General features: G+C 31.9%; 1 protein-coding gene across 2 annotated transcripts in view; it reads left to right on the plus strand.

Moving 5' to 3' along the window:
* The window catches only part of LOC127729483 (protein GPR107-like), a 51,334-nt gene that overhangs the window by 23,433 nt on the left and 4,308 nt on the right, over positions 1-23,593 (plus strand). For both annotated transcript variants that reach the window (XM_052237316.1, XM_052237317.1), the window contains exons 6-14: positions 1,002-1,100; positions 5,800-5,933; positions 6,796-6,871; positions 8,648-8,721; positions 9,861-9,978; positions 14,250-14,380; positions 15,102-15,195; positions 20,641-20,688; positions 23,245-23,405. In XM_052237316.1, coding sequence (XP_052093276.1) covers positions 1,002-1,100; positions 5,800-5,933; positions 6,796-6,871; positions 8,648-8,721; positions 9,861-9,978; positions 14,250-14,380; positions 15,102-15,195; positions 20,641-20,688; positions 23,245-23,405 — 935 coding nt within the window. The remainder of the gene's footprint in view (positions 1-1,001; positions 1,101-5,799; positions 5,934-6,795; positions 6,872-8,647; positions 8,722-9,860; positions 9,979-14,249; positions 14,381-15,101; positions 15,196-20,640; positions 20,689-23,244; positions 23,406-23,593) is intronic.

Raw genomic sequence — 23,593 nt, forward strand, 5'->3', positions numbered from 1 at the left:
CTCAGAATGCTTGTTACTGTCATCTTGTCAGTTAAACAGCTAATTACTGTTGTTTGGTCAGTTAAACAGCTAATTACTGTCATTTGGTCAGTAAAATAGGTCTATTGTTGTCTGGTCAGTAAAATAGATAATTACTGTTGCTGGTTAGTTAAATGTATATAATAGCTGTCTTGTAGTCGGTTAAATATCTAACACTAAATTCAGAAATTATTTACTAGGTAGGTTTTCAATAAAGCGAATAATGGGACTGGGTGAGTATGGCAATGATAAGAACATGCATTCTGATATCTGATGGATATATATGTATGCAAATTTTTCTATAAACGCAATATAAATTTATCTCACATTTTTGTCCAAACTTCACAAATCGCAATAAAATCCATGGAATAATTTCTGAATTTTCAGTAGTTTTCTACTGGTCAGTAATATAGATAACAGATTAACTGTCTTCTGGTCAGTTATAAAAGATATTTTTTATCCTCACTCTAATAACATTTACTATTAAAGATTGTACTTTCAATGTTTTAAAGTGATTATTCAACAGTTCTACATGTTGTTAGAACCTTGTTATATAACAACCACAATCCCCAAGAATACAATAATGAAATCTTCAAGTTGGGCATATCATACTTATTTTACCACTGTGAATTTAATGTTAAGACATTTTTGATTTTCCATAGCCATATGAATATGATGTTCTTGTATATATTTATTGTTGATGTTTCTTTGATATATTTTGTAGTTTCGAGTAAACATTGTTTCTTTGATATATTTTGTAGTTTCGAGTAAACATCGTTTCTTTGATATATTTTGAAGTTTCGAGTAAACATTGTTTCTTTGATATATTTTGTAGTTTCGAGTAAACATCGTTTCTTTGAAATATTTTGTAGTTTTGAGTAAACATTGTTTCTTTGATATATTTTGTGGTTTCGAGTAAACATCGTTTCTTTGATATATTTTGTAGTTTCTAGTATGCATTGTTTCTTTGATATATTTTGTAGTTTCGAGTAAACATCAACAGAAAGGAAGAAGAAGGATTATATAACCTGTATTTCCATAATTGTCCATCTTATAAAGCAGCTTATTCTGTTGACATGACTGTAAGTCTAACATTTACTTGTCCAGCAGATTAGGCATTCCCACCACCCGATAATATGTTATATTTAGAGTGTTGAAAATTGAAAAAAACTGGGATACGTTAAACATAGTAGAAAAAAAGGCTAGTAATACCATTACTAAAGTGGGGCGTCTGTTTGGATGTGCAGGAAGTTTAAATACACAGCTACTTCTGGTCGTAATGGGAATGTTAAATCAGTGTCTCGTGTAGAGAGAGTGACACACCCTCTTCATGTAAGGGAATCCTTGTAACACCTCTATGGAGGGTAGGTGTTGCAATGCAAAATGTCTGTCCCTACTCAACATGCTCTCATTTTCCAGTGCGTGTGAGCTGCAGTCAACATTTCCTATCCTTTATCCTTGTCAATCCCTACCTTGCAGGATCTTCCTATTATATTAGATATTTATTTGTTCTGGTCCTAAATGTGCATGAAATATTTGCCACTGAACTACAGCAAATCAGCAATCAATCAATCAATGAATAATGAAATGAGTTCAGTCAATTTGGTTTTTATACGCCCGTTTACGGGACGTATTATGGTATACTGTTGTACGTCCGTCTGTCCGTCCGTCCGTCCGTCTGTCCGTCCGTCCGTCGTCAACATGTCGGACATTAACTCAAAAACGCTTTAACCAATTTGCTTAAAACTTTGGTGAATTGTTTATATCTATTGACGTGAGCTCCCTTTCGTTTTTTATAAATTTTAGATTTTACGTTTCCAAGTTATGGGGTTTTATTCATTAAAAAAAGGGGGATTTTCCAGTTTTCCGACAATAACTCGAGAATGCTTTCACCAACTTGCAAGAAATTTTGGTTAATTGTTTATATCTATTGACATGAGCTCCCTTTGGATTTTTATAAATTTTAGATTTTACGTTTCCGAGTTATGGGGTTTTATTTATAAAAAAAAGGGGGATTTTCCAGTTTTGGGACAATAACTCAAAAATGCTTTCAGCAGTTCTCATGAAACTTTGATGAAACGTTGATATCTATTGATGTAAGCTCCCTTTAGAATTTTATAAATTTTAGATTTTACATTTCTGAATTATGGGGTTTATTCATTAAAAAAGGGGGGATTTTCCAGTTTTCAGACAAAAACTCAAAAATGCTTTCAGCAATTCGTATGAAACTTTGGTGAACTGTTTATATCTATTGATGTAAGCTCCCTTTAGAATTTTATAAATTTTATTTGTTTATAGTCTGACAACAGATTTACTAAATATTGCGCAACAGCACAGTGTATTGCACAACAGCAAGAAATCTTTAATTGAATATAAATTCAATTCATCTAACCAACTTCAAGTTCTTTGACTACATTTATTCAGAAACCTATGATAGATGTATGTCAAATATTTAATTACAATCCAAATTCAGACCTGTATCAAGCTTGAATATTGTGTCCATTTTTGCCCCAACTGTTCAGGGTTAGACCTCTGCGGGCGTATCCAGCTGCGCTCAGCGAAGCAGTTTATTATAGCATTTGAGTTGAAATCTGAACAGTCGGGGGACTTACTTAAATGAGTGATTTTTAAATCACTGATTCAAGTAACATTTTGTCCAGAAATGTTGGAAGTAAGAGTTGTCTTTCTTCGATAATCACCTATTTAAGTAGTACAAATAAATCACTAGACTAAGTGATTTAATTTTATTGTAGCTTTAATTTACAATATTAATGATCCAGGGACTAATTGTGTTGCTAAAATTATCAGAACCAACATCTGTGATGATAGGATGACCTTGTACTGAATCTGGGATAATGACATGAAAATCACTTGTTTAAGTATCATACCTCTATTTTCTTTCAAAATATCACTGCTTTAAGTATTATTATTTTAATTACCCCCACTAATTTCAACACCCTGAACAGTGAAATTTTGATCGCGAACATTAAAATTTTATTACATAATCTGTAAGATAAAACCTTGAATTTTACAGGAAAATTACTCCCACTGCTGGGAAAAATCTGTTAAGAAAGTATCAGTTCATTATGTAAAGCCTTCATTATAGTATTTTTTCAACAAATATAGAATTTACAGCTAAATGATTGCATCAAAGGCATAAACCTTGCTATTTAAAGGAAGATAAAGGTTCATGTTTTCCAATTTTACTAATAATGAGATTTAAGCTAAACCTATATGTTTAAAATTTTGATAAAACTACAAAATCAAAATTTGTGACAAAATTTCGAATTTGCTACTTAAGGTAGCACTACAGTCAGAATTTTCTGACTCCAATCAACAGTCTTTAAAGATTAATTTCTCCAAAACTACTCAATGGATTTTTAAAATCTTTAACTCATTTTAAAGCTGAAATATTACTCTTTCTTAATCCATAGATAAATTTATTTTTGGTATGATAAATCTCAAAATATAGCTCATTAATTCCAAAAAAAATGGTCTTCCAACTTGGATGGAAATGGCACATTCAGGTCAAATGGTAGTAAAAATTTGTTTTCATCCCTTTAATCAACGATATACAAACTGCAAAAACGTGTCTCAGATTTTTGATATATGCCTCCAGTAAGAAGATATATTGATTTAACTGCTGGGTGCCAAACCTCATTTCACCTTTCATCTTTAGAGACCTATAAATTCATTTAGAAACAAATTATCCAAAAACTGGGACACGGCATTGTAGAAAATACTCCCTTTAATCACTTATATCAAAGTCAAGCCAAAGGGGGTACCCATAAAGTTTATATTTTCATTTTTTCCTAACAAATCTCATGAAAAATTGTTCTGAGAAATGACCTAAAAACGGATTTCCCCCTTAGAACCCCTATAAATGCAACATAAATACAAAAATTACACTGGGAACACCCCAGGAGTATTCTGACACCATTACTTTATCAATAGAACCTCACACTTTGTCTCTTTGATGCTCTTATGCTGTAAATTTTGCATTATGTGTGGCACTGTGCAACATTAACTTGGCATTTGGCGGGAGTTTGACGTCACAGATTTGACCAATATTTGTGATGTAGTAATTAAATATAGACAAAGCTCCGCCTCTGTCCAGACAGTCTAAGATAAGAGAATAACAGGATTTACCAGCTGCATATAATCAATATTTAACATCATTATTCTCACTATTAAGAATAAATTTCATTTGTATTTTAAAAAGAAATATACTATTACTGAAATTTAAGCTAGAACATTAAAATTGTGCATCAAAAGACATGTTAATAAAAAGATCCAAGACCATCCACTTCTTTAAAAAAAGACATTCCAACATGATTTTTGAGTTTTATGGAATTGAAAAATTTCACATAAACTTAAAATTGGTTAAAATGCCTAAAACTGTATTTAAATGTAGAAGACCAAATAGAAGAAATTTATACAGGCAGTCAGAGGCTTTCAAAGATACTTTCACACTCTTTTCCATATTTTTTTTCATTTTTTGTAGATTTCTTCCCTTTAGATTTTTTCCTTCATATCTTTTTCTTTTTCTCTGTTTATAAACATGTTATATAAATTACTTTTGTTGCAATACAATGAGATAAGACCACAATATTTATCTTGTGGTCAGGGATTAACAGCTGGACACTGGTATCAACAGATGATTGACATATTAGCCCCTCCCAAATGCCTATATATTTAGATTGATTACCATGTGCTTTTATTTACATAAGTTCATTATCAATTTACTCCCTGTTGTGATATGATAATGACTTTGGGATTTTTACAAACTGTGCAGAATAATACTTAATTCAAAATTATGTGATAACAAAAATATCTTCAAAAAATCATTGTTAGACTGTAGTGCTACCTTAAATAAGTGATTTTATAAATCACTTATTTCAGTAATTCCCCTGACTGCTGAATGGTTATTAAAAAAAGCATGTGAAATCCTGGCAGTTTAATTCATAAATTGTAACCTTTTTTGTTTAATTAAGTCAGAAAAATATAGCTCATTAGGAAAAGTTAGTGAATGTGGCTGAATGTGTTATAAGACAGGCATATCATAAAAAAAGTATTGGTTAACTGAAGGAGCTTGAAAAAAGATAAAGATTGATGGATTGTAAAAGAAAAATTATGTTTTAATATTATACAAATAAATATATTTTTAAGATAAAGGAATTAATTAATGAGATGTATGATTATAAAGATATATAAGTATATAAAGAATAGCCACCATGTTGTCTAGAAAGTGTTAAACACCAAAAATAATAATTTTGGAAAATAAATTTGTTGATGCTATTAGTCATTCAAGGTATTTAGGTATTGCCATACTTTAATTGAATTAAATTCAGAAAAGAAGATAAGGATGAGGAAAATAAATCATCTAAAAGCATGAAAATTTCCTTTTGAAAATAACAATGTGTGCATATTTCATGCAGAGTGTCCCTTAAAGGTTACCCATGTAGTTGCTAACCTATATATATATATATATATATATATATATATAAATATATATATATATAAGAAAAATAATATAAGATAATGAAGGTTTCAATTCATCACTTTTACAAATAAATCACTTATTTAAGTAAAAGTGATGAATTGAAACCGTCATTATCTTATATTATTTTTCTTATATTTTACCAGCATACGGTTCTATTTGACTTTTCTTTATATATATATATATATATACTTATAGCTTATAGCAGTAGAAGTTAACAAATGATACTTTTATAGCTTTATAATATTTCATTAACATTAAGCATAATATTATTTTGCTAGCTAAAGATAACTGAGAAAAATGATGCCACCTACCTGTCTGCTGGAGAAATACCCCTGGCTCCATTGTATTTCTCTTTCTTTGTCCTGTATTTAGCAGCTGGGTGTCTCTGGATGAGTGTTCTAAAGAAATCCAGGTAATTATTCAGATAACATGGATAATGCTGTATACTAGAAACCAAGGTAAACATTGCACCTATGTGGTCCTCTATACCAATGCCATATACAAATAAGAAGATGTGGTATGATTGCCAACGAGACAACTCTCCACCAGTGACCAAATGATACATAACTGAATATGTTAGACAGTTCTCTCACAAGCAAAAAACCCAAACTGTAAAATATATGTTCATTTTAAATTGATATGGTTTACAAATTCAGGTACATTGTAACTTATTACCACACAGGACTCAAAGCATGAAGTAGATGAGTTTTATCTCTTTTCTCAGGACAAACACATGTTTCATAAAACTTTGCTTCAGAAAAAATTAGCCTAAATGACTCTAAAAGCCTAAATTCTGTTGTATTTTAAATGTGCCAACAGTCCATCTATATCTATAAATAAAGTGAATTTTAAAAACAATACTATGCACTAAAATGCAGCCTATTAGGATAGGAATGTATTTAAACAGAAGAAACTCAGTTGGTAATATTATTCATGTAATTTATTGGCTTTTGAGAAGTATGGAATGTAAACACAGGGAGCAAACTCAATCGATTGTATTGTTCCTTTTATTGCCTTATTTGGAAGTAGTAAATTTAATTTTGTAAATGTTTTTCAACAATGATGTGTATTTTGTGTATATTAATCAGCAATGATGTGTATTTTGTGTATATTATTGAGCTATGATGTGTATTTAATGTATATTTTTCAGTGATGATGTGTATTTTGTGTATATTATTGAGCGATGATGTGAATTTAATGTATATTTTTCAGTGATGATGTGTATTTTGTGTATATTATTGAATGATGATGTGTATTTTATGTATATTTTTCAGTGATGATGTGTATAAAATCCACTATTTGATGTTTGCAGTTGTGATAGTAAAAAGTTTTTCCAGTATGTTTCATGCAGTAAGTAATGAGAATGTTAATCTATATATTTATACCCCACGCAACTCGTTGCAGAGGGTATAATGTTTTTGACCCGTCTGTCCCTCCGTCTGTCCGTCCGTCCGTCACTCCGTCAGTCCGTCAGTCCTGTTTCTTGTCATCTCAACTCCTCTCAAACCACACAACAGAATTTCACGAAACCTTTTTAGATAATAAGGACATACTATGTAGTTGTGCATATGGACAGGAAATTACGATTCAATTCTTTTTCTAGGAGTTACCCCCTTTGAACTTATTTACTTTAATGTACTACTGCAACAGTTTGTCATTGCAACTCCTCTCAAACCACACAACAGAATTTCATGAAACCTTTTCAGATAATAAGGAAATACTACGTAGATGTGCATATCGACAGGAAATTACGATTCAATTTTTTTTCCAGGAGTTACACCCCTTTGAACTTATTTGCCCATTATACTACTGCAACCTTTTGTCATCGCAACTCCTCTCAAACCACACAACAGAATTTCATGAAACCTTTTCAGATAATAAGGACATACTACATAGATGTGCATATCGACAGGAAATTACGATTCAATTTTTTTTCCAGGAGTTACACCCCTTTGAACTTATTTGCCCAATATACTACTGCAACCTTTTGTCATCGCAACTCTTCTCAAACCACACAACAGAATTTCATGAAACCTTTACAGATAATAAGGACATACTTAGTAGATGTGCATATCGACAAGAAATTACGATTCAATTTTTTTTCCAGGAGTTACGCCCCTTTGAACTTATTTGCCCAATATACTACTGCAACCTTTTGTCATCGCAACTCTTCTCAAACCACACAACAGAATTTCATGAAACTGTGTAGATAATAAGGACATACTATGTAGATGTGCATATTGACAGGAAATTATGATTCAATTTTTTTTTCTGATACAATTTTTTTTTCTTACACTTATTTTATTTCTCCAATGACAATGTGGGGACGTGGGGTATGTGAGCGCGCTCACTAATGTTCTTTAATTAATGATGAATCAAAGAATTGTTGTAAAAATATTAAGGTACATAAAGGGATAACTGATGTATGTCACATGATAATCCGACATGTTTACCAAGGTATGTAAACCAATAATTAATGAATGTCCATATAATATGGTATTTGTATATCAACTACTGTGGATTCATTATTATTCGTGGGGTACCAATTTTCGTGGATCTCTTGGATATTGATAAACCACGAATTTAAATGTTCAACGAATTACACATTTTCTATAAGCATGATAAGGTTAATGCAGACATTGTCAAAACCACGAAATCAAATATCCACGAAAATGCAAGTTTTTCTCAATCCACGAAAATTGGTTTCCACGAAAATAAATGATTCCACAGTAATTCATTTATGCAATTTTCACAATTAGATGAATAATGTAAATATAAATTGAAAACTTGAAAATAATAGCATGAAAATTTCCTTTTGAAAATAAAGTATATTTCATGCAGAGTGTCCCTTAAAGGTTACCTATAATAATTGCTAACTATTTAAGTTATTATGACAATGTAATAATATCCTATAAATCAGACACACATATGAGTTGAATGTAATAATATCCCATAAATCAGACACACATATGAGTTGAAACAGTTGAAATTACTTAAACTAAAAATTACACGAGAACATGTGTGTAAACATCTTTACCCCATGGTTCAGAGTTATGTAAAGTGCACTTAAAAAATAATGATCATAAGCTACATCCATTGACATTTATAAGGCTATATGTTTTACAGGTAAATATCTATTACATTGGTAAAGAAGGGATTCACGAGGAAGCTTGGGCTGTGTTATATTATATTGTATATTTGTAAGTAAAATATTCTTTAAGGTGCTAGATAGATTCTCAATACTTACTGGTTTATTGAAGAGAATAATTATTACATTATAATTAATCTATTGGAGGTGCTTATCATTATGGGAGCAACATATTTCTGTTTAAACTGCAAACTGTGTATTTTACGCATTCAAATTGTATTGACTTATTTTATACAGTCATCGGCTGTTGTTTCAAAATTTCTATGAAGGTTTTAAGAGCCAGAGGAACTAATGCTTCTCTTGAATTGTCACAAGTGTTTTTAATCTACTACTAAATAGTTTGAATGAGTATGTATGTGCTTTGATACCCTCCCTTCTCATTTGAACGGATAATTTGAGGTGTTTAGTTCATAAAATTAAGAATTTAAAAATTCAGGTCAACACCTCTCATGGGGGTAATCCTTCATAAATCTTAAAGGCTGGCAGGTCTAGTATAGTAGTTCTGTTTAGATTAGTGTTAAGGATGAAATGTATTCAATATGAATAAACAGGTGTGGAATAAACATCTGACAGCAACTAAACAGCAAAAGTTAATTAAAAAAGAAATGTGGGATGAACATCTGACAGCAACTCATCAACAAAAGTTTATTAAAACAGAAATTGTTGATGAGTTGCTGTCAGATGTTCATCCAACATTTCTGTTTTGATAAACTTTTGTTGTTGAGTTGCTATCAGATGCTCATCCCACATTTCTGTTTTAATAAACTTTTGTTGATGAGTTGCTGTAATCTTGTTGTTATTCAATTAAATTGAATGTCACATACAGATTTGCATTAAAATTATCTTTAAGGTGGTACAAAACACCTTGACTTAAATTAATTTGGATTGTTTAATTTTCATAAAATTTTGACAAAATATTTGTTGACCCTTTGACAAAAAAATAAAAATTTCAAAAAACTTGAACCACACTTTATGGGAAAAAAATTCATTGGATATATAGCAGTTTGACATACACTAATTTTGATCATTGAGAAGCTTAATATTTCCTTAACAATAGAACTTGGTTAAAACGTTCAGCTGATTTTTACAGAGTTATCTTCCTGTAGTGTTATGTACCATCTTAATAAAAAATAAAATTAAATAGTAATTAAAAACGATTCAGTTTTAATCCTATGAGAATATTATTTACAGAACCAAAGGATCCTTGATGATTATTACAATTATATTAGTTGGAGCAGGATGGGCGTTTGTCAAACATATCCTGTCAGACAAGGAAAAGAAATTGTTTCTGATTATCATACCACTACAGGTAAATTGTTTAATTAGACTCACCATTCTTACTGGTAAACTTATTTAATGTGTCTAACCACTCTAGGTACACATATTTATTTTGTCTTGTCTAACCACTACAGGTAATCTTATTTAATGTGTCTAACCACTACAGGTAATCTTATTTAATTTGTCTAACCTCTACAAGTTAACTTATTTAATTTATCTAACCAAGTGCTAGAAGTAATCTTATTTAATTTATCTAACCACTACAGGTTAACTTATTTGATTTGTCTAACCACTGCAGGTAATCTTATTTTATTTATCTAACCACTACAGGTAAATCTTATTTAATTTGTCTAACCACTACAGGTAATCTTATTTAATGTGTCTAACCACTACAGGTCAACCTATTTAATTTGTGAATACAGCAGACTCCACCTAATTGGATTTCTGCTAAACAAATATATAGGCTATTGTAATATTATTGCAAAACACCAAACCCTTCTCTATATGTTTAATTGTAGTTTTATCCTGTAAAAGAATATCGGATATATGAATATATAAGCAAATAGGATAAGAATATTCAGGAAAATTCTGTCAAAACCATGCACAATTAGATATTTTCAATGTTTTTCTGACAGGAAATGCACCCTTGAAGTTACACAGTAACAATCTTGCAGAAAAGAAAATTTTGTTTTTTACTTACTTGTAGATGCCTTATGTTACGAAGTATCCGTCTGTCACATGCCCATTGTCCATGACCTCATTTTCATGGTTCAGTGACTACTTGAAAAAGAAGTTAAGATTTTTTGTAATGTTAATTTCTCTCTTATAATGAGTAATAGGATAACTATATTTGGTATTTGCGTTCCTTGCAAGGTCCTCATGCCAGTCAGACAGTTTTCACTTGACCTCGACCTCATTTCATGAATCGGTGAACAAGGTTAAGTTTCGGTGGTCAAGTCCATATCTCAGATACTAGAAGCAATAGGTCTAGCATACTCGGTGTATGGAAGGACTGTAAGGTGTACATGTCCAACTGGCAGGTGTCATCTGACGTTGACCTCATTTTCATGGTTCAGTGGTTTTAGTTAAGTTTTTGTGTTTTGGTCTGTTTTTCTATTACTATAAGCAATAGGTCAACTATATTTGTTGTATGGAAGGATTGCAAGCTGTACATGTCTGCCTGGCATGGTTCATCTGACCTTGACCTAATTTTCATGGTTCATTAGTCATTGTTTAGTTTTCTTGGTAAAGTCTGTATCTTAGAAACTATTAGCAATAGGTCAACTATATTTAGTGTATTGAATGATTGTAAGGTGTACATGTATTTCTTGTTTGGTTTATATGACCTTGACCTCATTTTCTTGGATCATGTTAAAATTATGTGATAGTTGTAGTAAAGCTTTATATTTAGAACTATCAACATAATATCAATGATTAGTAAAGAAGGGGAGACCAGGGCTTCCAAAATTTCCTGACGACAGCCGGACATTTTTCAAAGAAATATTTTGACGGTCAATGATCAGCTGGATACTTAAATGTAACTGAAAGGATGCATAAATTGATATATGTGTCTAAATAATTAGTAGTGTTATATGCAATAAAATTATTCATAACTGTTTTGTTTTCTTCATTCTAAAAATAAATAAAATATTATCCTCGGTATTGTGTCATTTTTCTGTGTATCGTAATACAGTAACCATCATTGCATCAATCAGCTTCAGTACCTGACTGTTCTCATGTTTTTGTTTCTGTTTATATAATCTATCTTCTCTCTGTGAGTACTTAACACTTTGTAAATTAAGGGTATCTTATTTGAAACTGTTGATGTTGGCTTTAATTGCAGTACAAGTCAACTTGATCATCAATACACGTGATACTTTTCTTTTTGTGTATTGATTACCTGACCACGTGACTTTTACAACTGATGCGGTATTTATAGATAATATTGAGGAGGCCCAATGAAGGATATTGTTTTAAACCGTGTAAAATCTACTGAACAGTAATAACATTTTTCTTTGTACAATTTCCCAACCTGATTTAGAAAATGAGAAGAATAAATAAAAACAAACTCAGTTGATAAATAATTTAAACTAATTTTCAGTTCACCAGCTTTGAGGTATGATAAGTACAAAATTAAATGTTTTTGCGTAGCCAGATCAGTTGATTCCCATGGCGGGACTTAACTTTACGTCGGACATCACCTCTTTCTCTATAATATCGGAAATTGTTTGAATAAATTCGGAGCAGGCATTGTTCTCTTGATGTAATTTAGAAGTGATCACGGCACCATTTAACTTAGTTAAATCATTTATTGACTGAAATTTGTCCATTGGTAAGGTTTCTTTAGCAATAAAGTAAGCATTACAGAACAAGGTGCACATTGCGTTGTCAGTCTTTTCATGAACTTTCTCAAATACTGATACAATTGGATTACTTTTGGAAGCTGTCTCTAATTTAAGAGCTTGAACGTGGTCATTGCTATTAGCATGCTCTACAACGGCTGACTTTCGAAAAGTTATTTTTAAGTTTATGTTTTTGACAAATGTCACAAAACATGGCATTTAGCATACTGTCAAATCTTAACCATAAAAACAGTTGTAACCATTTATGAATAAAGCTTCTAGCATTTTTTGCAGATTTCGAATTTTGATCGGAATCGTCACGTTGAAGTTTGCCCATGACGGCAGATTTGTAAAGTTCAATTTGAGACAAAGTCTTTATAACATTCGGAGATTGTCATGATTGGCTATTCTTCTTTCTGATTTCAATTATAAAAACAGTTTTTAATATGAAAACAAGAATAGAGAACGCCCCCCTTATTTATTGGACAACTCGGCTATTCTCGGTGTTTTTCCTATATATATCAATAAATTTTCCCCTTTAGAGTACCCCAGTATTTAACACGATGTACAGTGTTAAATAAAATAATATATATCATACTTATTCATTTATAAATATCCTTATTTGAAGAATAACTTTTAAATATCAGGATACTTTTTTTAAACTGAATGCTCATTTAAAATAATATCTATAAAGTGTAATTAAATAGGATGTTGTTCCATACACGCTTACATGTTTGACCTCGTTTACCTGATCACCTTTATGTACAGTGTTATGCATCATTAATTCTATTGATAAAGACAAGCTAAGGACACCTCATCAAATGTTACAAACCTGTAATCAGTGAATGATTTATGGCTTCAATATAACTTATTGAAGGGATAATTGTTTGACAGCTTGTTGTTATTTAAATAAAAGAAAACGTGTTTTTTCTACTTTTTATTGATGTACACAAGCTAAAGACCAAGCGGTACATTTATGTACCCAGAGGATTAGACTAACTGAGACACTTCAAAGTATCTGAAATATGCTGCATCTGTTTTATTAAACCCAATTATGACCGAAATATCTTTGTGAAATAGATTGCCACAATTATAAACTAAAATGCTCAAACGGACATGCCCAAAGCCCCAAACGGACATTTTTATCGATCGATAGTTGGTAAAAATTGAAATGACCGTTTTATGAAAATGCCTTGAATAACAAAAAGTGGCAAACCAATTCTATTTGACCGTTTGAGGCTGAGAGCAGCCGGACTTTTTATGAAAGTTTCGGTCAAGTCCGGAATATATGACCGTTTTGGAAGCCCTGGGAGAGACATTTCAGCGTGTGCACTCTTGTTTAATGTAAATATGGATACTACTTCGTTTATAAAAAACAAATACAGACACGAACTATGGATGATAGATACTTATTCACATAAATATTTCAGGACATTTGATTTATATTAATAAAGATAGGATTTAAAAACTGAAAACAAATATGAGCATTACATAACCAACTGATAATTTTTTACACAAACATCGTGGTGATATATCTGATAAAAATCACTCCAACCCTTTTATATATATAGCAGTGGTCAGGGCTAGTAACATCTCAGGATTAAGTTTAACTCTTTATTGCAGAATATTCAATGAATATACATTTATGGTCTAATTGAATGTATCGGATAATGTGATATTTTTTGCTGACATTTTGGGTACCCGATTTGCCAGAGTCTTCTGTACTATGATATTACACTATTGACATAAACATGATTTTTACAGTTTTTCAAGCTTTGCCATACAGTCAAATGTTTATTGCATGGAAACTGGTGAATATTATCCCTCATAGAATATATTGTTGCACTAGCAAGATCATGCAATATCTGCTCAGGACAATGTTCAACAATTTACATGCATTAACCATATATTATAGTTATCAATTTGTTAAAATGTGTGAAGTCAATTTTGTATTTTGTAGGTATTTGATAACATAGCTTACATTATCATAGAAGAGAGTGAAGAAGGCCAGTTACAGTACCATATCTGGAAACAGCTATTTATCATGATCGACTTGTTATGTTGTGGTGCTATACTGTTCCCTGTTGTATGGTAAGTAATTTGACATGTCTGATAGTAACATGTAAGACTTGTCAATATTAAGTTATAATAAATATATTGATTTAGAGATGGAGGAGGCCAACCATACTTATTTGTCTTGTATTATTTGTCTCTTCAGTCACAATAGTTGCGGAAGCATATTAACAGCTCCAGCATCTTCAGTGTCAGCTGTGATAACAATTGTTAAACTTTGTGATGAAGTTACAGACACGAGAAATATCTCTGTTATAACAGTTAATACCAAATCATGAAATGTAAAAGTTTTTATAAGATCATCATCAGGTACTCCAAAATATAGTTCTACAAATTACAATTCTCTTAATCAACGGCTTCTCAAAGGCTGAACCATAAACTTTAACATTTTAAATTCACAAATCACATGTTGTCTGTTGTCCGGAACATTCATGTTATCTGTCATCAATAAACTTTCACATCTTCATTTTCTTCTTTAAAACCACTTAACCATTTGAATAAAACTTTGAAGGAATTATGTACGGATGATCTTTTACAAATGGTTTACATTTCCTTATGATCAGATGAAAAAGTTGACTGGTAGAGGCAATGTTTAATGCCCATTTCCCAATATTAAATAATCTTCTTCCTTAAAACTACAATGTAACTGTTGGCCAACGTGAAGTAATAGTTTGTTCATATGAAAATCTGGCCTTGCAGTCATAGATCTTTTGAGTTCTATTATTGTTTGTATTTGTAGGTCTATCAGACATCTGACAGAAGCATCAAACACTGACGGCAAAGCTGCAATATGTCTCCTTAAACTAAAATTATTCAGACAGTTTTATATAATGGTAGGTATTCTGACAGTTTTATATAATGGTAGGTATTCAGACAGTTTTTTATTATGGTAGGTTTTCAGACAGTTTTATATTATGGAAGGTATTCAGACAGTTTTATATAATGGAAGGTATTCAGACTATTTTGTATTATGGTAGGTATTCAGACAGTTTTATATAATGGAAGGTATTCAGACAGTTTTATATAATGGTAGGTATTCAGACAGTTTTATATTATGGTAGGTATTCAGACAGTTTTATATAATGGAAGGTATTCAGACAGTTTTATTGTTGAGAAGTCGCAGATAGCTCGACATAGGGACAGGGCTTCCAAAAAATATTTGTGCCAGCCGTACATTTTTATCCGACCGCCAAAAAATTTTGTGGTCGTATATTGGTATGACGTTGGAGTCGTCGTCCGAAGACACATTGGTTTTCGCACTCTAACTTTAGTTTAAGTGAATGGATCTCTTTGAAATTTTACCATAAGGTTCAGTACCACAAAATGAAGGTTTGGATTGATTTTGGGGGTTATGGTACCAACAGTTAAGGAATTAGGGGCCAAAAAGGGGCCAAAAATAAGCATTTTTGTAACTTCCAGACATAACTTGTGTTCAAGTGTATGGATCTCTCTGACATTGTACTACAAGGTTCCATATCACAAAGGGAATGTTTGGATTGTTTTTGGGGGTAATTGCCTCAAAATTTTAGGAATTAGGGGCTAAAAAAGGGGCTAAAAACAAGCATTTTTCTAGTTTCATAACAATAACTTGTGTGTAAGTCTATGGATCTTTCTGAAATTGTACTACAAGGTTCTGTATCACAAAGGGAAAGCTGGAATTGAGTTTGGGGGTAATTGCCCAAAACGTTTAGGAATAAGGGGCCAAAAAATAAGCATTTTTCTAGTTTCCAGACAATAACTTGTGTTCAAGTGTATGGATCTCTCTGAGATTGTACTGCAGGTACCATACCACAAAGGGAATGTTTGGATTGATTTTGGGGGTAATTGCCTCAAAATTTTAGGAATTAGGGGCCAAAAAAGGGGCAAAAAACAAGCATTTTTCTAGTTTCATGACAATAACTTGTGTGTAAGTCTATGGATCTTTCTGAAATTGTACTTCAATGTTCCATATCACAAAGGGAAAGCTTAAATTGAGTTTGGGGGAATTGCGCAAAACATTTAAGAATAAGGGGCCAAAAATAAGCATTTTTCTAGTTTCCAGACAATAACTTGTGTTCAAGTGTATGGATCTCTCTGAAATTATACTGCAAGGTACCATACCACAAAGGGAAGGCTGGGATTGATTTTGGGGGTAATTGCCTCAAAATTTTAGGAATTAGGGGCCTAAAAAGGGGCAAAAAACAAGCATTTTTCTAGTTTCAGGACAATAACTTGTGTGTAAGTGGATGGATCTTTATGAAATTGTACTACAAGGTTCAATATCTCAAAGGGAAACTGGGTTTGATTTTGGGGGTAATTGCCCTAAATGTTTAGGAATATGGGGCAAAAAAGGGGCCAAAAAACAAGCATTTTTCTAGTTTCCAGACAATAACTTGTGTTCAAGTGTATGGATCTCTATGAAATTGTACTGCAAGGTACCATACCACAAAGGGAAGGCTGGGATTGAGTTTGGGGTGATGAATCATAAGGGGGTTTAAAAAATTTGGGGGGGATTTTTTTTTCCTTTTTTTTTCTTTAAAATTTTCCATTTTAAATTGGTTATTTCTGATTTATATATAAAGGAAATAATAATGATATGGTTTGAATATGTAAATTAAAATTTTTTAAGTTCTTAGACCACATTCATTCTGTGTCAGAATTCTATGCTGTGTCAAATTTAATCACAATCCAAATTCAGTGCTGTATCAAGCTTAAATGTTGTGTCCATACTTGCCCCAACTGTTCAGGGTTCGACCTCTGGTCGTATCAAGCTGCGCCCAGCGGAGCATTTTATTTGTCTTATCCCGATTTTTATCCCTTAAGATTATTTTATGATGTACATGTCAGTCTGGCAGTTATCATCTGACCTTGACCTCATTTTCATGGTTCATTGGTCAAAGTTAAGTTTTCATGGTTAAGTTTGTTTCGTAGATCCTATAAGCAATAGGTCAACTATATTTAATTCATAGATTGATTGAAAGGTGAACATGTCTGTCGGGCATGGTTCAACTGACCTTGACCTCAATTTCATGGTTCATTGGTCAATGTTTAGTTTTCCTGGTTAAGTCTGTTTCTTCGAAACTATAAGCAATAGGTCAACTATATTTGGTGTATTGAATGATTGCAAGATGTACATGTGTTTCCCTTTTGATTTATCTGACCTTGACCTCATTTTCTTGAATCATGTTAAGGTTATGTGATACTTGCAGTAAAGCTTTATATTCATGACTATCAACATAAAATCAATTGTCAGTAAAGAAGGTGAGACATTTCAGCATGTGCACTCTTGTATAATGGTAGGTATTCAGACAGTATTATATAATGGAAGGTATTCAGACAGTTTTATATAATGGAAGGTATTCAGACTGATTTATATTATGGTAGGTATTCAGACAGTTTTATATAATGGAAGGTATTCAGACAGTTTTATATAATGGAATGTATTCAGACAGTTTTATATAATGGAAGGTATTCAGACAGTTTTATATGATGGTAGGTATTCAGACTGTTTTATATAATGGAAGGTATTCAGACAGTTTTATATAATGGAAGGTATTCAGACAGTTTTATATAATGGAAGGTATTCAGACAGTTTTATATAATGGTAGGTATTCAGACTGTTTTATATAATGGAAGCATTCAGACTATAAGTTATATTGTTCGCTACTGACCCCCTACGGATCCATAGAGGGTTAGCAAAATACATAGGGGGTGAGGCCAACCGTGAACCGTGAATTTATTGCATGTGGGACTTTTCATGCCGGGTTTTGTAGAAAAATAAACAATGAAATACAACAAAATCAATCGATGACGTCACCATTAATAGTAAACCTGACATCATGAACCCAAGAAATTTACTAACCCCCTACGGATTCATAGAGGGTTACCACATGACGATGTTAAACCAATCACAACATCATAATTTACCTGCGGTGTGATATAGTTATATATAATGGTAGGTAAAAGGATACCAAAATGACATTCAAACTAATATAAAGTTGAAAATAGACTGACAATGCAATGTATAAAAAAGAAAACACCTAAAGACAAGCAACAGTACGCAAAATACAACATAGAAAACTAAAGACTGAGCAACTAATCTAGTATTTGGTTCTCAATAAGACTACAAAAACTAACAGATGTGAATGTCTACAGGAACATGCATTGCCTGCAACAATTAATTAAGAACTTAAATGAATGGGAAAAAAGCAAAAAACCTGACACCCTGATTCAAGCCAGTAGTAGCATTAATACTGAAAAAAATTTAATATAATTAACAACAGCTACTGAAGAACAGGTCCATGGATTACATAGGAATTATAGAATAACCAATCCAAGAAATAGAATGTAGAATAATAACAAGTGACATAACAAATGGGGAAAGATCAGTTGATAGGAATTATAGAATAACCAATCCAAGAAATAAACTGTAGAAAAATAACAAGTGACTTATAACACATTAATTCACCAATGCTTGTAGCACATCAGTTAAATATCAGTGTTGTTTGGTCATTTGTCGAATTATTTTTGAATATTTTAATTTTTGGATTGGTTAATCTTATAATTACATTGATCATGGACTTTTTAATGTAAAAACAAAAATAGGAAGTACAAGGAAGTATATTTCTCTACAGATTCTTAAACCCTTTATGATCAACAAAATAGACAATGTCTCAAAAACACTGAATGTTGTATGATGTCAGTAGAGTAAAATTATTGGTTTTATTGTCGAGCCTTCGACTTTAGTCGAAAAAGCGAGACATAGCGATCCTACATTCCGTCGGCGTCGTCGTCGTCGTCGTTGTCGTCGGCGGCGTCCACAAATATTCACTCTGTGGTTAAAGTTTTTGAAATTTTAATAACTTTCTTAAACTATTTTGGATTTCTACCAAACTTGGACAGAAGCTTGTTTATGATCATAAGATAGTATCCAGAAGTAAATTTTGTAAAAATAAAATTCCATTTTTTCCGTATTTTACTTATAAATGGACTTAGTTTTTCTGCCGGGAAATATTACATTCACTCTGTGGTTAAAGTTTTTAAAATTTTAATAACTTTCTTAAACTATCCTGGGTTTGTAACAAACTTGGACAGAAGCTTGTTTATGATCATAAGATAGTATCTAGAAGTAAATTTTGTAAAAAAATAAATCCATTTTTTCCTTATTTTACTTTTAAATGGACTTAGATTTTCTGCCAGGAAACAACACATTCACTCTGTGGTTAAAGTTTCTAAAATTTTAATAACTTTCCTATACTATTTTGGATTTGTACCAAACTTGGACAGAAGCTTGTTTATGATCAAAAGCTAGTATCTAGAAGGAAATTTTGTAAAAAAATAAATCCATTTTTTCCATATTTTACTTTTAAATGGACTTAGATTTTCTGCCAGGAAACAACATATTCACTCTGTGGTTAAAGTTTTTAAAATTTTAATAACTTTCTTATACTATTTTGGATTTGTACCAAACTTGGACAGAAGCTTGTTTATGATCAAATGCTAGTATCTAGAAGGAAATTTTGTTTTTTCCAGTTAACATTACATTCAGTCTGCAGTTAAAGTTTTTAAACATTTATTAGATTCATAAACTATCCTGGATTTTTACCAAACTTGGACAGAAGCTTCTTTCAATCAAAAGATAGTATAAAGAGGAATATTTTTATTGATTAACTTCCTCATTTTTGTTGAGCCTGCGATTAACAGAAAAAAGTAGGCGAGACACTGGGTTCCGCGGAACCCTTACGAATTTTTTTAATGAGAAATCCTGGTATTTCATTGCAACCAATCTTACAATTTAAGTTATCAGATCTGTGATTATTACAAAAACATCTAGACATGCTAGAGTAGTAGAGACCATAATTCATGAGAAAGTTGGAGTCTTGCAGTAACTGAAAACTTTACAAACCAACACAAAGCATGACATGATCGAACTATTCATAGTAAAAATATTCAAAACGTTGGCACTTGGAGACAGACCTAAAAGACATGTTTGAATTCTGGCTTTGTTCAAAAACAAATTATGTTAAGATTTTAATTGTGGTGTCACACAACTGCACCCCATGTTTTAATGGATTAGAACATGGCTTTGTTTACAAAGAGAAAGGAGAGCGTCATATTAGAATTATAATATATATATATATATATATGTTAACCTTAATGAGCATCAATTATGCCAATTAGAATATACATGTCAATAAATATATAAATATGTATAAACCCCAAATACAGTGTTACAATTTTGTACAGATTTTATATTATTAATAGTTTGAAATGACCATTGTTTATACACTATATTGCAGGTAGTTTGTTATATTTACTTTACAAGAATTATAGTCTATTTAATCAGTGTAAGTATACAATTTTTACCTCTTTTCTGATAATTTATGTTGTTTTATGTAGGGGCAAAAATGGTTTGTTGGGCTCTACTCTTGCATATGTAAGAAATTTTCTTTAAAACTCTAATCATTTATACTGACCTGAAGTATTACACCTATGATTTTCTATAATTATTCTTTTTACAACCTTTTAATACGACTGAAAATTTTGCCTTTGTATTATGTTATGGCGACATCTGTTTCGTTTTCCGAAGACATTTTGGTTTCCATACAATAACGAGTATTAATGTATGGATCTCTATGAAATTGTAGCACAAGGTTCCATACCACAATAGAAACTTTGGAACTTAGGGATTGATTTTGAGGGTTATAGTCCTAGCTCTTTAGGAATGAGGGACCATAAAGGGGCTAAATATCATCGTCATCCTAAGACATTTGTTGTCTGAAGGCATTTTGGTTTGCAGAAAATGACGAGTATAAGTTTATAGATCTCTATGAATTTGTAGAACTAGGTTCCATACCACAATAGGTTGGGATTGATTTTGGGGGTTATTGTCCTAGCTGTTTAGGAATTTGGGTCCAAAAACAAGCATTTTTCTGGTTTCAGGACAACTAGTGTATGTATAAGTGTATGGATCTCTATGAAATTTTACCCAAAGGTTCCATACCTTAAAAGGAAGGTTGGGATTTATTTTGGGGGGTTATTGCCCAAACTGTTTAGGAAAAAGGGTCCAAAAAACTTGAGTAATGGCTTTCATGTGTACAATTCTTTCCAGATATTTATGAAATTTATATCAAATGTTTATAATAATAATATCAGACAACTTTGAAAATCTTTGCCAATTAATTATTTTTAAGAGAGTAATGCCCCTGGCAAATATAAATTATATTGAAAATTGTATTGTAAGCACTTCACACCTTCATTTCTTGTAGGATTGTTCTGAAATTTATATCAAAGGTTTATATCAGTCTTGAGTGAGTTCCAAAATCAGCACTGATCTATTATTTTTAAAGAGGTGATGTCTCTTTGAAATTTTATTTATATTAAACATAGCATTGTAAACACTATCACACCTACCATTTTTGCTGAATTTTTATGAAGTTTATATGAGAGGCTTATATCAGCAAGGTCTTGGAAGAGTGCCAACCAACTATTTTTAAAGATGTAATGTCCCTTGCATAAAGAATTATATTGAAAAAAAAAAACATTGTGATCAATATCATGCCTACATTTCTTGAAAGATGTTTATAAAAAGTTTAAATGAATATTGGCCTTGGATAGGTAAAATATGTGCAACATGGAGGAAATTATAACACTGTTTTTGCGGTCGTATATTGGTATGACGTTGGCGTCGTCGTCGTCGTTATCCGAAGACACATTGGTTTTCGCACTCTAACTTTAGTTTAAGTTAATGGATCTCTATGAAATTTTACCATAAGGTTTAATACCACAAAAGAAAGGTGGGGATTGATTTTGGGGGTTATGGTACCAACAGTTAAGGAATTAGGGGCCAAAAATAAGCATTTTTGTAACTTCCAGACATAACTTGTGTGTTAGTGTATGGATCTCTCTGACATTGTACCACAAGGTTCCATATCACAAAGGGAATGCTGGGATTGATTTTAGGAATAAGGGGCCAAAAATAAGAATTTTTCTAGTTTCCAGACAATAACTTGTGTTCAAGTGTATGGATCTCTCTGAAATTGTACTGGAAGGTACCATACCTCAAAGGGAAGGCTGGGATTGATTTTGGGGGTAATTGCCTCAAAATTTTAGGAATTAGGGGCCAAAAAGGGGCAAAAAACAAGCATTTTTCTAGTTTCAGGACAATAACTTGTGTGTAAGTGTATGGATCTTTATGAAATTGTACTACAAGGTTCCATATCACAAAGGGAAAGCTGGGTTTGAGTTTGGCGGTAATGGCCCTAAATGTTTAGGAATTTGGGACCAAAAAGGGGCCAAAAAACAAGCATTTTTCTAGTTTCCAGACAATGACTTGTGTTCAAGTGTATGGATCTCTCTGAAACTGTACTGCAAGATACCATACCACAAAGGGAAGGCTGGGATTGAGTTTGGGGGTGATGAATCATAAGGGGGTTCAAAAAGTTGGGGGGGGGGGGGGGGGATTTCCTTTTTTTTCTTTAAAATTTTCCATTTTAAATTGGTTATTTCTGATTTATATATAAAAGCAAATAATAATGATATGGTTTGAATAGGTAAATTAAAAAATTTTAAGTTCTTAGACCACATTCATTCTGTGTCAGAAACCTATGCTGTGTCAAATATTTAATCACAATCCAAATTCAGTGCTGTATCAAGCTTGAATGTTGTGTCCATACTTGCCCCAACTGTTCAGGGTTCGACCTCTGCGGTCGTATCAAGCTGCGCCCAGCGGAGCATTTTATTTTATATTATTTACCTTCTATTACACTTCAGGTGAAGAAAATTACCATATTTTTTTTCTTGCTAATGTTCAGTTATATGTAAAGCTTTAAATCTTTCATTTCAAGATCAATTGTCAAATATCCTGATATAAAACCAGTACTAATATACATTTTCTTTTTCAGATTACAGTCCCTTTCCAGTATGAATGGCTAGATCAACTGTTTAAAGAATTAGCCACAATAACATTCTTCATAGTAACTGGGTATAAGTTCAGACCAGCTAATGACAATCCATACCTTCAGGTTCCTCAAGACAGTGACGAAGAAGTTGAAATGGAAGAAGTGTAAGTTATTATCTCATGTATTGTTTAGCCTGTGACCCCCGCCCCTCCCTCCCTGTGGCCATACCTTCATATTTCTCAAGACAGTGACAAAGAAGTAGAAATGGAAGAAGTGTAAGCTATTATCTTATATATTGTCTAGCCTGTGACCTATTCCCTGTGGCCATACCTTCAAGTTCCTCAAGATAGTG

This window comes from Mytilus californianus, unplaced genomic scaffold (assembly GCF_021869535.1).
Source record: "Mytilus californianus isolate M0D057914Y unplaced genomic scaffold, xbMytCali1.0.p SCAF_2, whole genome shotgun sequence".
Classification (NCBI taxonomy): domain Eukaryota; kingdom Metazoa; phylum Mollusca; class Bivalvia; order Mytilida; family Mytilidae; genus Mytilus; species Mytilus californianus.